The 11,980-nt window shown below is 32.9% G+C and overlaps 1 protein-coding gene across 4 annotated transcripts; it reads left to right on the forward strand.

Moving 5' to 3' along the window:
* Window positions 1–7,129: 7,129 nt before the first annotated feature.
* LOC112727264 (uncharacterized) lies at window positions 7,130–11,622 on the forward strand. Of its 4 annotated transcripts, none has more exons than XM_072209144.1 (4): window positions 7,145–7,501; window positions 7,770–7,846; window positions 10,025–10,488; window positions 11,279–11,622. In XM_072209144.1, the coding sequence occupies exons 3-4, from the start codon at window positions 10,132–10,134 to the stop codon at window positions 11,306–11,308; spliced, it is 387 nt and encodes a 128-aa protein (XP_072065245.1). In that variant the 5' UTR covers window positions 7,145–7,501; window positions 7,770–7,846; window positions 10,025–10,131; the 3' UTR covers window positions 11,309–11,622. The 4 variants fall into 4 exon arrangements, 3 of the variants coding, with proteins under 3 accessions (XP_072065244.1, XP_072065245.1, XP_029146534.1); XM_029290701.2 differs by having other exon boundaries at window positions 7,173–7,501; window positions 7,770–7,839; XR_011868452.1 differs by having other exon boundaries at window positions 7,249–7,501; window positions 7,770–7,839; window positions 10,025–11,093.
* The last annotated feature ends 358 nt before the right edge of the window (window positions 11,623–11,980 follow it).

Genomic DNA, 11,980 nt, shown 5'->3' on the forward strand with positions numbered 1-11,980 from the left:
TCTCATCCTATGCCTACTCCCATGATTACTAGTACTAAACTCTCAGCTCATGGCAGTGATGTATTTGATAATCCAACTCATTACAGATCAATTGTTGGAGCCCTTCAGTATGCCACTCTAACCAGGCCTGACATTGTCTATGCTGTGAATAAGGTTTCTCACTATATGCATAAACCTCTTCTCTCACACTGGAAGTGTGTTAAGAGAATTTTGAGATATTTAGCAGGTACCATTGATCAAGGACTTTTCTTTCAATCTTGTACTGATTTGACTTTGTTTGCCTTTGCAGATTCAGATTGGGGCTCGGACGTTGATGACCGTCGATCCACAACTGGCTTCTGTGTCTATCTTGGCACCAATCTGGTCTCTTGGGCAAGTAGAAAGCAACATTCTGTCAGCAAGTCCAGTGCTGAGGCTGAGTTCAGGAGCATTGCTGCAGCCAAAACAGATCTTCGGTGGATATTGAACTTGTTCACTGAACTTCGACTCCAATGTTCAAACACTCCTGTGATTTACAGTGATAACATGCTCACAGCCAATCCTATCCTCCATAACAAAACCAAACACTTTGACCTTGATCTCTATTCAGTACGGGAGCGAGTAAATCGCAATCAGCTTGTCGTAGTTCACATCCCAGCCACAGACCAAGTTGCAGATCTTTTGACCAAGCCTATGTCCCTTTCCACCTTTGATCGTTTTAAGAACAAACTCAGGGTCTTGTCTAAAACGACCATGAGTTTGAGGGGGGTGTTAAGTGTATAAACAATAGTAATACTGAGATAACTTGACTAAGCAAGAAAATCAAGATTTATTGTATTAAGACTCTGTTTTAGCTATCAACTCTGTTATCAATTAATTATTGGGCCAGGACTAAGTTCTACATATAGGGTTTATGTGGCCCATTTCATGTACAATATTAAACTTCTTCTATTTCATTGAATAATGATATACACAATACCAATTTCCTTGTTAGTTGCAAAATCTCCTCTGCAACGTTCATCTTCAATCTTCATCTTCTTCACTCTTGATCTCTGGTACCTAACAGCTTGGGTCCCGATTGGGTTCTTGGTTCGGGTAGGCCCAAATCCAGAAAATATACAAACTAAAAAAAATTTCACATTGCATTATTTGATCTCTCCTTCACATGTGTTATTTATTTTTTTTTTTCTTTAATTTCAATTAATGCTTTTTTTTCTTTTTACGAATTTAAGAAGTCACATACTCTTTTTTTTCCAAACAAATATCACTTTAGAGTTTAGACAAATATAAATATATTTTAAAAAATAATAATTTAAATATAATTAATATCTAAATATAGTTTTTTAGATATGTCATTTTGTAATAAATAAATAAATAAAACTAAAAGAAGATTATCTAATAATACAACATTCATTATTATTATTATTATTATTATTGAAAGATGCACTAATAATGAGGGTGAACATTTTTTGCTATTTTAAAAACCCAAATTTTGGAGGCCAACATAATGCCTGTTGGGCCTATTATCACATTAGCTTGGCGTACCCTTTCTTCAAGCCAACTTGCTCACTGCAGGAAACTAGCTTTAGACCACCTTTGGACCACGTCCAAAAAAAAAAAAAAAGACCACCTTTGGACAACTACGGCATATAAAACGCTTGTAAATTTGAGAAATGACAGCAGGATTGTATGCCTTCTATACACCTCTTTCGCTGCACGTTCACATGACTTATCTTCTATTCTATCTGAATCACTTGTATATTTTTTAGAGTATTTACCCATTTTATTCCTCAAATAATTTCGAATCAGACACTTTAGTCTCCAACTAAAATTAATTACTCGATTGGTTCCTAACAATTAACTCTGTCAGTCATTTAGATTATTTGCTTTGTCAACTTTAACGGAGGACAAAATAGTCCCTGACAACTCTAACAGGAGACAAAATGGTCCCTAACCTCCTCTGTTCAGAAACGACACTATTTTCTCCCAATTTCTATCATATCTCGCATAGCACTAACAGTCTAATACTGTAACTTCAAGTTACACAATGCACACTCTGCAACTTTAATGTTCACAAGAAAAAAATCATCAACTTGTTCTCAATTAATTTTTACTCAGGAAACTAATGACTATATCTCTCAAGTACTTGTCGTCTTTGATGGATCCCATGAATCTAGAAAGCAAGTCTAATTCGTTAAGGCCCGTCGTCATCGTTGCCATCTCCCTCCTCCTCTGCCTTATCATTTCCATGACCACATTATTGTCCACCACTCCGATCACTTCCTTCAGATTCTTCTCTGAACCAATGTTCAGTAATCACTTCAGTTTTCATATGAGCGGCAACGATAACATTGCCCATTGTACTGATAGCTTGGATGCAGGGTCGAAGCTGTCTGCCAACTTGGACTCCGAAAAAGAAGGAATGAAGCACTCGGGGTCTATTTCAAACGAGAATTTGCATATGATGTCGAAGGAGAATCTTCTCATGATGTCCTAATATCCAACAATCCATATTGCTTGCTGGAGAGTGGAGAAAGGCATGCCCTTGGAGTAGTTGTGGAACTTAGTCTTGAGGATGTGGTAGACGTTGTTGGGGTTGGAGGTGATGTTGTTATCGAGGATGTGAAAGTGGATGCTTTTGGTGGGTGAAGTGCGGAGGAGGTGGGTGTACCAGTCACAGAGATTTAGGAAGTGTGTAGTTCATGACATATTGAGGTAGGTGTGACACGTGTGGCAGTTACACCATGGCTTGATTTTAGAGATGAAGAGGAGGAAGAAAAAGATGGAAAAGAAGACGGTAAAGGTGAAGAAGGAGAGTATGAATGATAGGGTTATGCGAGATATGATGAAAATTGGAGAAGAACAGTATCATTTTTAAATAAAGTGGTCAAGAATTATTTTGTTCCCTGTTAGAGTTGTCAGGGATCATTTTGTCTCCTATTCTGTTAGAGTTGTCAGGGACTATTTTGTCTTCCGTTAGAGTTGACGAAACCAAGGACCTAAGTGAGTGACGGAATTAATTATTAGGGACCAATCGAGTAATTAATTCTAATTGAAAACTAAAGTGTCTAATCCAAAATTTTTTGAGGATCAAAATAGATAAATACTATTTTTTTTTATTAAATTTGAATGTCTCGTAACAAAGGTACTTTGAAATTTTCAAAAAAGTACCTCACATACGCTTTATATATATATATATTAAGAATAAAAGTGTTTAGGAGTACCAGAGAGAAAAGGGGCACACAGTGTAGGGGTTTACACGGTTCGGTCCGGTCCGAAGATCCGGCCTGATCCCAAATACTTTATGAGCTAATTTAGTGTGATTTCATCGGGTTTAAAGTCGGATAAGGGTCTCAAAAATAGATTCGGTCATTATTTCGGGTCGAGCCTGGGCCATAGCTCGGGTCACCCGAATTCGGCCCGGTGGCCCGGTCATTATACACAATTAATATTTTATGTTATTAGTGATGGATGATGGCTATTCTTATGTGGAATTTAAATATTGTAAACCTTAATATTTTGTGTTATTAGTCATTATAAGATTATAAGTTAATGTTTTATGTTTAAAATGCATAAGACTTTAGATTAATGTATAATATTGTATTATTTGTATTAATTTAAATATTTGGTATTTTTAGACAATATTAGTATTGATTATGGTTATGCTTTAATTTTAGAGAAGGGTTAGTTCTTGTTATATTTTTTTAAGAGAATTTTACTATGTGAATTGTGAAATAATGATTGGAAATTAGGTGATTTTTACATGTTAAAGACCCGATTTTTACCCGATTTTCATCCGGCCCGAAAGTGCATAAGTTTCATCGAATTTAGAATCGGGTTAAGGTCTAAAAATTAAGCCCGATCTATATTTCGAGCCGAATTTAAGTTAAACCAAATCTAATGTGACCCGATCCATATACACCCCCTAACACACAGTAACAACATAACCACGAAAAGGATAAACATATAATGTGCCATGTCTGGATCGGTACTGGAATTTCCATATGTTGAAATTCAATTTATAGAAGCGTGTTCCTATTTCAAGATTTCAAATAATGCAACTTGCTCATAATTGTAATTTAGAAAATTGAGTTATTCATGTTATCCTTGCTCTATACTAATTTAAAAATATTATTTATATATTAAATTAATCATTAAAATTAGATATCAATATATTTGTGTATAAATATATGTATAATTTTTTTATTTTTAATATATATTTATATTTTAATATATATTTTATACTAATCACTAATTTTAACGATTAATTTTAATATACATATAGCATGGTTCATATTTGATGTAAATATAATTTATTTTTTATTTTTTATTTTAAAGAGACAATATATTACAATATTCTGACATCCCATAATAGTATAAAAAACATTTTAAAGGTTAACAAACAAAAAGATAAAACAGAAGTAAAGATATTAATTAACACAATATATAGAACCCACATCTAAATAAATTATTAATGTATAGAGCCGTATTTAAAATGACCGAATTAAAACTATATTTTTTTAATATAAAAACCAATTTATTAGAAACCATGTTTTTCAGTTTTAGTTTGGTTTAAAATCAAACGGTGTCTTTTTTTTTTTAAATCGCTCATATATACAAGATAACATACATAAAAATAAACTTATAATTTTTAAAAATTTATCTTGTATTCACTGTTGCATTAGAGAAAAAGAATAATAAATATAGTATGCTCGAGAAATAGAATAAATACTTATAATTTGAGTTATTTGTTGTGAAGAGAGAATGAGTATATTAAAAAAAATGTACTCTCTAGTTTATTTTATTTATTTAATTTGATAGATTTTGGATTATTTTTTAAGATTTGGCCATTGTTAATGATACGTAAACTAGTATTTTATATATTAAAATTTGATTTTTTTATATAAATAAATTTAAACTAATACACCATATTATAAATTGATAAACTAATTTACTATGTAGGAAAGTAGTTTGATACGGTTTTTAAATCATTTAAAATGATTTAGTTTAGTTTTAATTTAGTTTATAAAAAAATTGAACTATAAACAAATTTTTCTAAGCATATGTAGTATTGATGTATCAGTATTTTATTTAATTAAGAATTAAATTTAAGGATTTTTAACTAATATCAATTAATTTTAAAAATTTTAAATTTTAAATAAAATTATTATGTATACATTAATAAATCACTAAATTAATCCTAATGTATTTTATAAATAAATGTAATGTTTTACTTATTTTTAATATATTTTAATATATAAATGACTGATTTGGTAATAGATTTTTTTTATGTATACGGACATAACATGATTAATTTAAAATTTTAAATTCTAATACTAAATTTTAAATTTTAAAAAGATATTTTAAAAATTATTTTTTTTTGTATTTGTTCTTTAACTAATAATTATTATTACTTTAAAAAGTCTTATATATATAAGACTTTAAAAAGTCTTATATATATATATATATATATATATATATATATATATATATATATATATACGGCAAAGTATATTTTTTGTTCCTAAAGTTTGGTAAAAGTTTTAAAAATACCTATAAGTTTTATTTTGTTTCAATTTTGTCCTAAAAGTTTTCGATTTGTATCAAATATACTCTCGATGGCTAAATTTTCAAAAAATTTATGACCAATCTAACAAAAATGCATGAAAATTATGCTTGATTTGCTTTTGTTGAGAGATTGTTTTTATGAAATTGTTGTTGAATCAGTCTTAAATTGTTTGAAAAATTAGCGGTCAAGAGTATATTTGATACAAATCGAAAACTTTTGAGACAAAATTGAAACAAAATAAAATTTAGGGATATTTTTAAAACTTTTGTCAAACTTCAGGGACAAAAAGTATACCTTACCCTATATATATATAATTAAATAATTTGTTGAGTAAAGATGATGGTTTTGAAAATCGGATCGAACCAGTTCAACTGGAACTGGCGATGAAAACGGTCCGGTCCACTGTTTATAACCGTTTGATGACGAACCGCTCAAAAATTGCTGAATCAGCCGGTTCTAAATAAACGACACTGTTTTGTAGGACCGTCAAAATGGGCCAAACACATCAAGGCAGCCCGTTAACCCATTTAAATGGGCGAACTTTGCCTCTAAAATTAAGCCTGTTTAAATTTCGGGTTAAACGGGATGAGTCCGATTAACAAAAAAAATGACAGGTTAAACAGGCTAGTCCGCGGGTTAAATGGGCGACTCGTTTATTTTTTTATTATATTTTTTAAAAAATAGCACTTTTAGCTAATATTTCTTTGATACAATCTGAAAATTTGACCCATCAACCAAGAAAATACTGTTTATTTAAGATTTTTAATCTAAAAGTGATAAGTTTTTGTTAAAATATTTTTAAGAAATAAAATAAAAAAATAAACGAATTAACCTATTTATCCCATCGGACAGACCATAAGGTTGTTGCCTTGGCCAGAATTACCGCCAAGGACTTACAGGTTTACAGGAATCGAAGCAATGCCTTTAGGTCTCTCCGAAATTGCCTGTGTTGGGAACCACCGGTAGGCAATAGTTTTAAAGTTAATTGTGATGCAAGCTTGTATATGGATTCAAATTTAGCGGGATTTGGGTGTATTATTAGAGATTCTAAGGGAGATTGGATCTCGGGCTGCTCTGGAAGCATTCCCCTTTGGTCTATAATCAGATGTGAATTATTTGCTGCTTGGAGGGGGCTGATTTTAGCTTGGAATTGCGGTTTGAGGGATATTATATGTGAAACAGATTGCCTTGACATTCTGCCCATCATGCATGAGCTTACAAGTGGGTATCCATCTGAAGTAACAGATTTGGTTCACAAGATTCAGGAGCTTTTATCTCGTCCTTGGCTTGTTCACGTTGAATGGGTGTCCCGAGAAGCAAATAGAGCTGCGGATTGGATGGCTAAATATGGTGCCAAGAGTAACTCTAATCATGTTATTTGGTCTGAACCTAATGTTGATCTCCAACGAATCATCCGCTCGGATTTAGAATAGTTTTTGCTTTGTTTCTTTCCTTATTTAGTCACCAAAAAAATCCCATCGGACTAATCATAAATAATGCGAACTAAAAAATTATATTTCACAAATAAAACAGACTTAAACCAGCCAACCTATTTAATCCATAGGCTAAAAAGACCGAACTACCCCATTTGATACTGTTTTGTGTTTTTTTTATTAAAAAAAAAGAAAACCAACCCGTCAGCAACTCAACACCCCCTTCCCCCAACACTCCCTCATTTGTGAACTCAACCCCCCCCCCCCCCCCCATCCTCTTTTCTGAACCAAAACCCTAGCCCAAGGTTCCCCCTCACAGTGTCTGCCGCAGTGCCGCCGCCGTCCGTGTTGTCGGCGCCTCCGCTTCTTTCTCTTCCCCCTATCCGGAACTCAGGCCCTCTATTGTAGCTCGGCGCGTCGTCCCCATCTTCCTGGTTTCTCTGTTCGAGGCTTGGAGCAGCTCGCCGTCGGGTCGCCGCTTGCGTCGTCTCGCCGGCTGCCGTCCGTGTCTCCGTCGAAGGTTAGTGGCCCCTACTTTCACTTCTTCGGTTCTTCTTCTTCCTTTTATGCTCTGGTTACTGATGGCTCTGTTTACTGATGGCTGAATGCTCGATTCTTCTTCCTCGTTTTAATTTCTGAAATTTTTGTTGAAATTTTCTTGTAATGTTTTGTAATCTTTGTTGCTGTTTTGTAATGTTTGTTGCTGTTTTGTAATTGCTGGTTGCTGTTACTGTTTTGTAATGTTTGCTGCTGAATGTTGATTGTTCTTGATTCTTGGTTCTATTTAGTCTCTTCTGCTGTTGGTAATGGTTGCTGGTTGCTGGTTGCTGGTTGCTGGTTGCTGGTTGCTGGTTGCAGGTTTCAGGTTTACTGTGATTACTGGTTACTGCTGTTACTGTTTTGTAATGTTTTGTAATCTTTGTTGCTGTTTTGTAATGTTTGTTGCTGTTTTGTAATTGCTGGTTGCTGTTACTGTTTTGTAATGTTTGCTGCTGAATGTTGATTGTTCTTGATTCTTGGTTCTGTTTAGTCTCTTCTGCTGTTGGTAATGGTGTTTTTGATTGGGGTTATCCATTGAGTGTTCAGGAAAGACATCTTAGATTTCTTGCTATAGTGGCACTTATATTCAATACTAAGAAGAGAAGATGTGATTACTGCAGTTTGACTTGAGAAATAGCTAATAGTTGTTTGGACTACCAGTGATCAAGGAGCAACATCTGTTGAAATTAGTTTTGCACTCGTGCAGTTTGCATATTAGTATTCTTTTTTTGTATTAAAACTATTGATCTAATTACATTGACTCTCACATCATTAAAATTTATGTTATCTATCTACTCTGAAGTAACAATATATGCCAAAACAGGGCATATTTTCTGGTAGTGACGGACCCAGAAAAATTGATTGGTGAGGGCAAAAATATATAAAGATAAAATTTAGATAAAAATATATTTATAGTTTGAAATGAAAACTATATATATATATATATATATATATATATATATATATTAAAAAATTAGAAATATACATCAATACATACATATATATATGGACATAAATTAATTAACTCGTAAACAATATATTAATTTAAATTATGATGAAAAGATAATTTATAATTATTCTCTCTTTATTTTTAACAAAACTAAATGTTATTTCTATATATGTATTCTTAAATAATTATTTAATTATTTATTATTTCTTACTTAATTATGATGTTTATTTCTTATAATATTTACAGTACAAATAAATTTTTTAACTAAAATAAATATTATAGAAAAGATCATTTTAATAAAAAATATTAATATATAAATAGTATGTTTTTAGTGTTAACTAATATTTAAAAAATATTACTAATAACTAAAGTTACATTTAATTTTAAAATTAAGTTTCAACATGATTATTAACTAATTTGCTAGTGTAGTGACGTTAATTATAATTATTTGTTGATTAATTTATTTATTTTTTATTTTAAAAAAAAAACATAATCTAATAAAAAGACAAATATATACAACTATATATATGTATTAATTACTTTATAAAATATTTGTGGGGGCAAGTGTCCCCTCTCTCCACCACTTCGGTCCATCCCTGCTTTCTGGTGTCAGTGAACATTACCAGGCAAGGATGGAACTGTGATAATCTTTTTATCTTTCAGTCTGTGTTTTCTAGCTTAGCAGTTGCATTGTCTGTTGACTGTCCGTTGATTTTAATATGAACATGCTGCTACTGTTTATAGTAATGCTGTTTGATACCCTATGATGCTCTCATCCTAACCTACAAATGCTGATGAATTGACCTATATATTTCTTATGTGGATTTTTTTCTTGAATTATTTTCTGGGGTTTGATTCCTTTTATGAGTATCTACTTAAAGCTCATATCCTTTTTGGGAAGGAGGATTTTTTGGAGAATTTTCATTCTGCTTATGTTGTTGTGGAGAATTATTTCAGACATGGTTCTTAAGTTGTTTGGCTGGGACGTGATAATTGATCATTATTTTTTATGTTTATTTTTTTTCTGAGTGGTTAATTGTAAAGACAATCTTTAAGATTTCAGACTATGTTGATTATTAATTTGGAAGATAACATTTTAGGTAGTGTTTTAAATTTGGAAGATAATTTAAGATTTATATTAGACTATAATTATATTTTAGGATGTTTATGTTTTTTATTATTTTATTCTAAAACGATTTTTTCGGTTGAATCACGGTTAGACTGGTTGAACCAGTGAACCAGAAATTAGAACGGTTCGATGACCGGTCCAGTTCTCAGAACCTTGGTAAAGATAAGTTAATATGAATTTTATAAGAGTGATTTTTAAATTGTAATAACTAGAAAGATAATTGTTGGTAGTGAAAAAGAAACAAACAAGGGTGATATAACATAATTTAATTGTTGGTGGTGTGAGCTGGCCCAACCCAAACAAAAAGATATATTTTAAAGGTTAACAAACAAAGAGTTTAGTGTACTCTCTAGTTTATTTTACTTATTTATTTATAAAAAAAAACTACAGAGAAACTCAGGCTAACTCGTTATTTTTTTTCCCAGTCGTCTGCAAAAAACTTCGTCTTGCAATTTGTGGTGTTTCCATCACATCAGAGAACCTCTCGGGCACGGTTGTGGCGTTTTGCTCTCAGTCACCTCCGAGTGGGAAAATGTTGAAGTTCCTATCAAAAGTGAAGATCGAGTACAATGCACTGGACCCGCAAATAGCATCGTGTATGGAGTTCATGGCACAGTGCAACTCACGCAAGGCGAGGGAATCAAACCCTGCGTGCCAGGTGGAGGTGAAGCGCCGAACTGACGAACACCCGCCGCAGATCACGGTGACCTTTGTCAATGGCGTCGAGCAAGCCTTCGATGCGACCTCAACCCCTGCACAGAGCATAAGGACCATGATTCTTGAAAAAGGCCAAACCCTAGAGACCGAGCAGATGTTCCGAGAAGCTGGTGAGTCATGGCCCGTCATCATCCCCAAAGAAGAGCTATCTCAACCCGCACCTGGCATCAAGGTTTGTTTTTTCTAGCTTTATCAATTTTGTTTACTTGCGATTATGCTTGGTGCGTTCCTTTCAAGCTTAATTCTCTGCTTATTATTCCATTGCGCATCATTTTCTGTTATTTTCTGGATGGTGATTGGTGCTGCATTATTGCTTTTACTTTAGGAATTTAGAATGGTATGGAAACGGAAAACTGCTCTTACATCTATCTGGGATAGTAATTTTGATTTTCAAATTTAAACATCTCTGGATTGCATTTTTCAATCTCAAATATGAGTAGTAGATGTCGCATTTAATCTCTTTGTCGCATGATGAGTATAGCTTTTCTCATAGGAGCAACGATGAGTTTGGTGGTTTTCCTGTTCTTCATGCCTGATATCCTACTTTAATTTGATCTTGCCTGTAATCAATTTTAATGCAAAATTGCACGTTTTTATTAGGGTGTTTGAAAGGTATTTTTTGCTTGTATTGTTATATAGAACAAGGAAGATACATTACATTTCTGAGATAAATTGAAGCTCCTAAGTATGCACTACGGATCCATTGATTTTACAGCCATGGTACATGTCATATGTTGCTGGAAACAGCAAAGAAGAAACCATCTGTATTGATTACCTGTATGTTCCCAAGTTTCGCCATAAGATGCACATAATTTCTTCCCCTAATATATATAATAATGCTATATAATAATCCATATTAGTTGTCTTACAATTATGTTTCAATACCATTCCTTCCCTTTGAGTATGTGATCTATACCTATTCTATTAATTTTCATTTTCTCTTGTGTGCCCGTTCTTTTCAGCCAAAGAAAGCAGAGGAGAAGAAGCAATAGCCGTGTATTTTTTGAGCCTACCAACGGCCAGGAAATGTGCCAATTTTCTCACGCATTCTCTCATTTCTTTTTGGTGGGGAGAGTACATGACATGAGACCACGGCTGTTCTGTGCTTTGCTGTAATTTAGGGTTGAATTATTGATATTGATTAAACAAATATGCATGACTCGTTTAATAATTGTTGTTTCTGAATAGCAGAATTTTGAAACCGTAATAATTTCATGCTAGAATTTGGTGTGGTGCTGTCAGCTCTTAAACCTAGTTATATTTTATGACAAAAAGCTGTCAAATGATACCAGATTATTGATCCAAATACAAACTGTGCGAGAGATGGTCTTTGCTGATCTTTGGAATTGGGGTTCCAGTAACTACTGTAATTCAGAGGGGCAAACTGGTGGCATAGCATGGCTTGCATCTCTTGGTGTGGTTTTTTCTTGGTCCGGCTAATAGAATTTTCAATTTTTATTACAGTAGATCTATGTAGCGAAAAAAAGCTCTTGAAAGTCTCTAGCACTTGTAACGCCTAATAGATAGAAGAGTTATCTCGGTAACAAAACCTTATGCTCTTTTTTTTTTAAGATAGGCATGCAATAATGGAGAATTATTCTTTGTATGAAATATTAGATAGAAACACAGGTGGTTTTTTAATGTAGATTGTGGTGCTATTGTGC

Source organism: Arachis hypogaea, chromosome 12 (assembly GCF_003086295.3).
Source record: "Arachis hypogaea cultivar Tifrunner chromosome 12, arahy.Tifrunner.gnm2.J5K5, whole genome shotgun sequence".
Lineage (NCBI taxonomy): Eukaryota > Viridiplantae > Streptophyta > Magnoliopsida > Fabales > Fabaceae > Arachis > Arachis hypogaea.

Bases quoted from the DNA above. Each gene is read 5' to 3' on its own strand.
- LOC112727264 (XM_029290701.2), top strand. From the start codon at position 7,788: ATGGTTGCTGGTTGCTGGTTGCTGGTTGCTGGTTGCTGGTTGCTGGTT. The intron at 7,840-10,024 runs GTTTCAGGTTTA...TTTTTTTCCCAG, and splicing joins TTGCTGGTTGCTGGTTGCAG to TCGTCTGCAAAAAACTTCGT. The intron at 10,489-11,278 runs GTTTGTTTTTTC...CGTTCTTTTCAG, and splicing joins AACCCGCACCTGGCATCAAG to CCAAAGAAAGCAGAGGAGAA.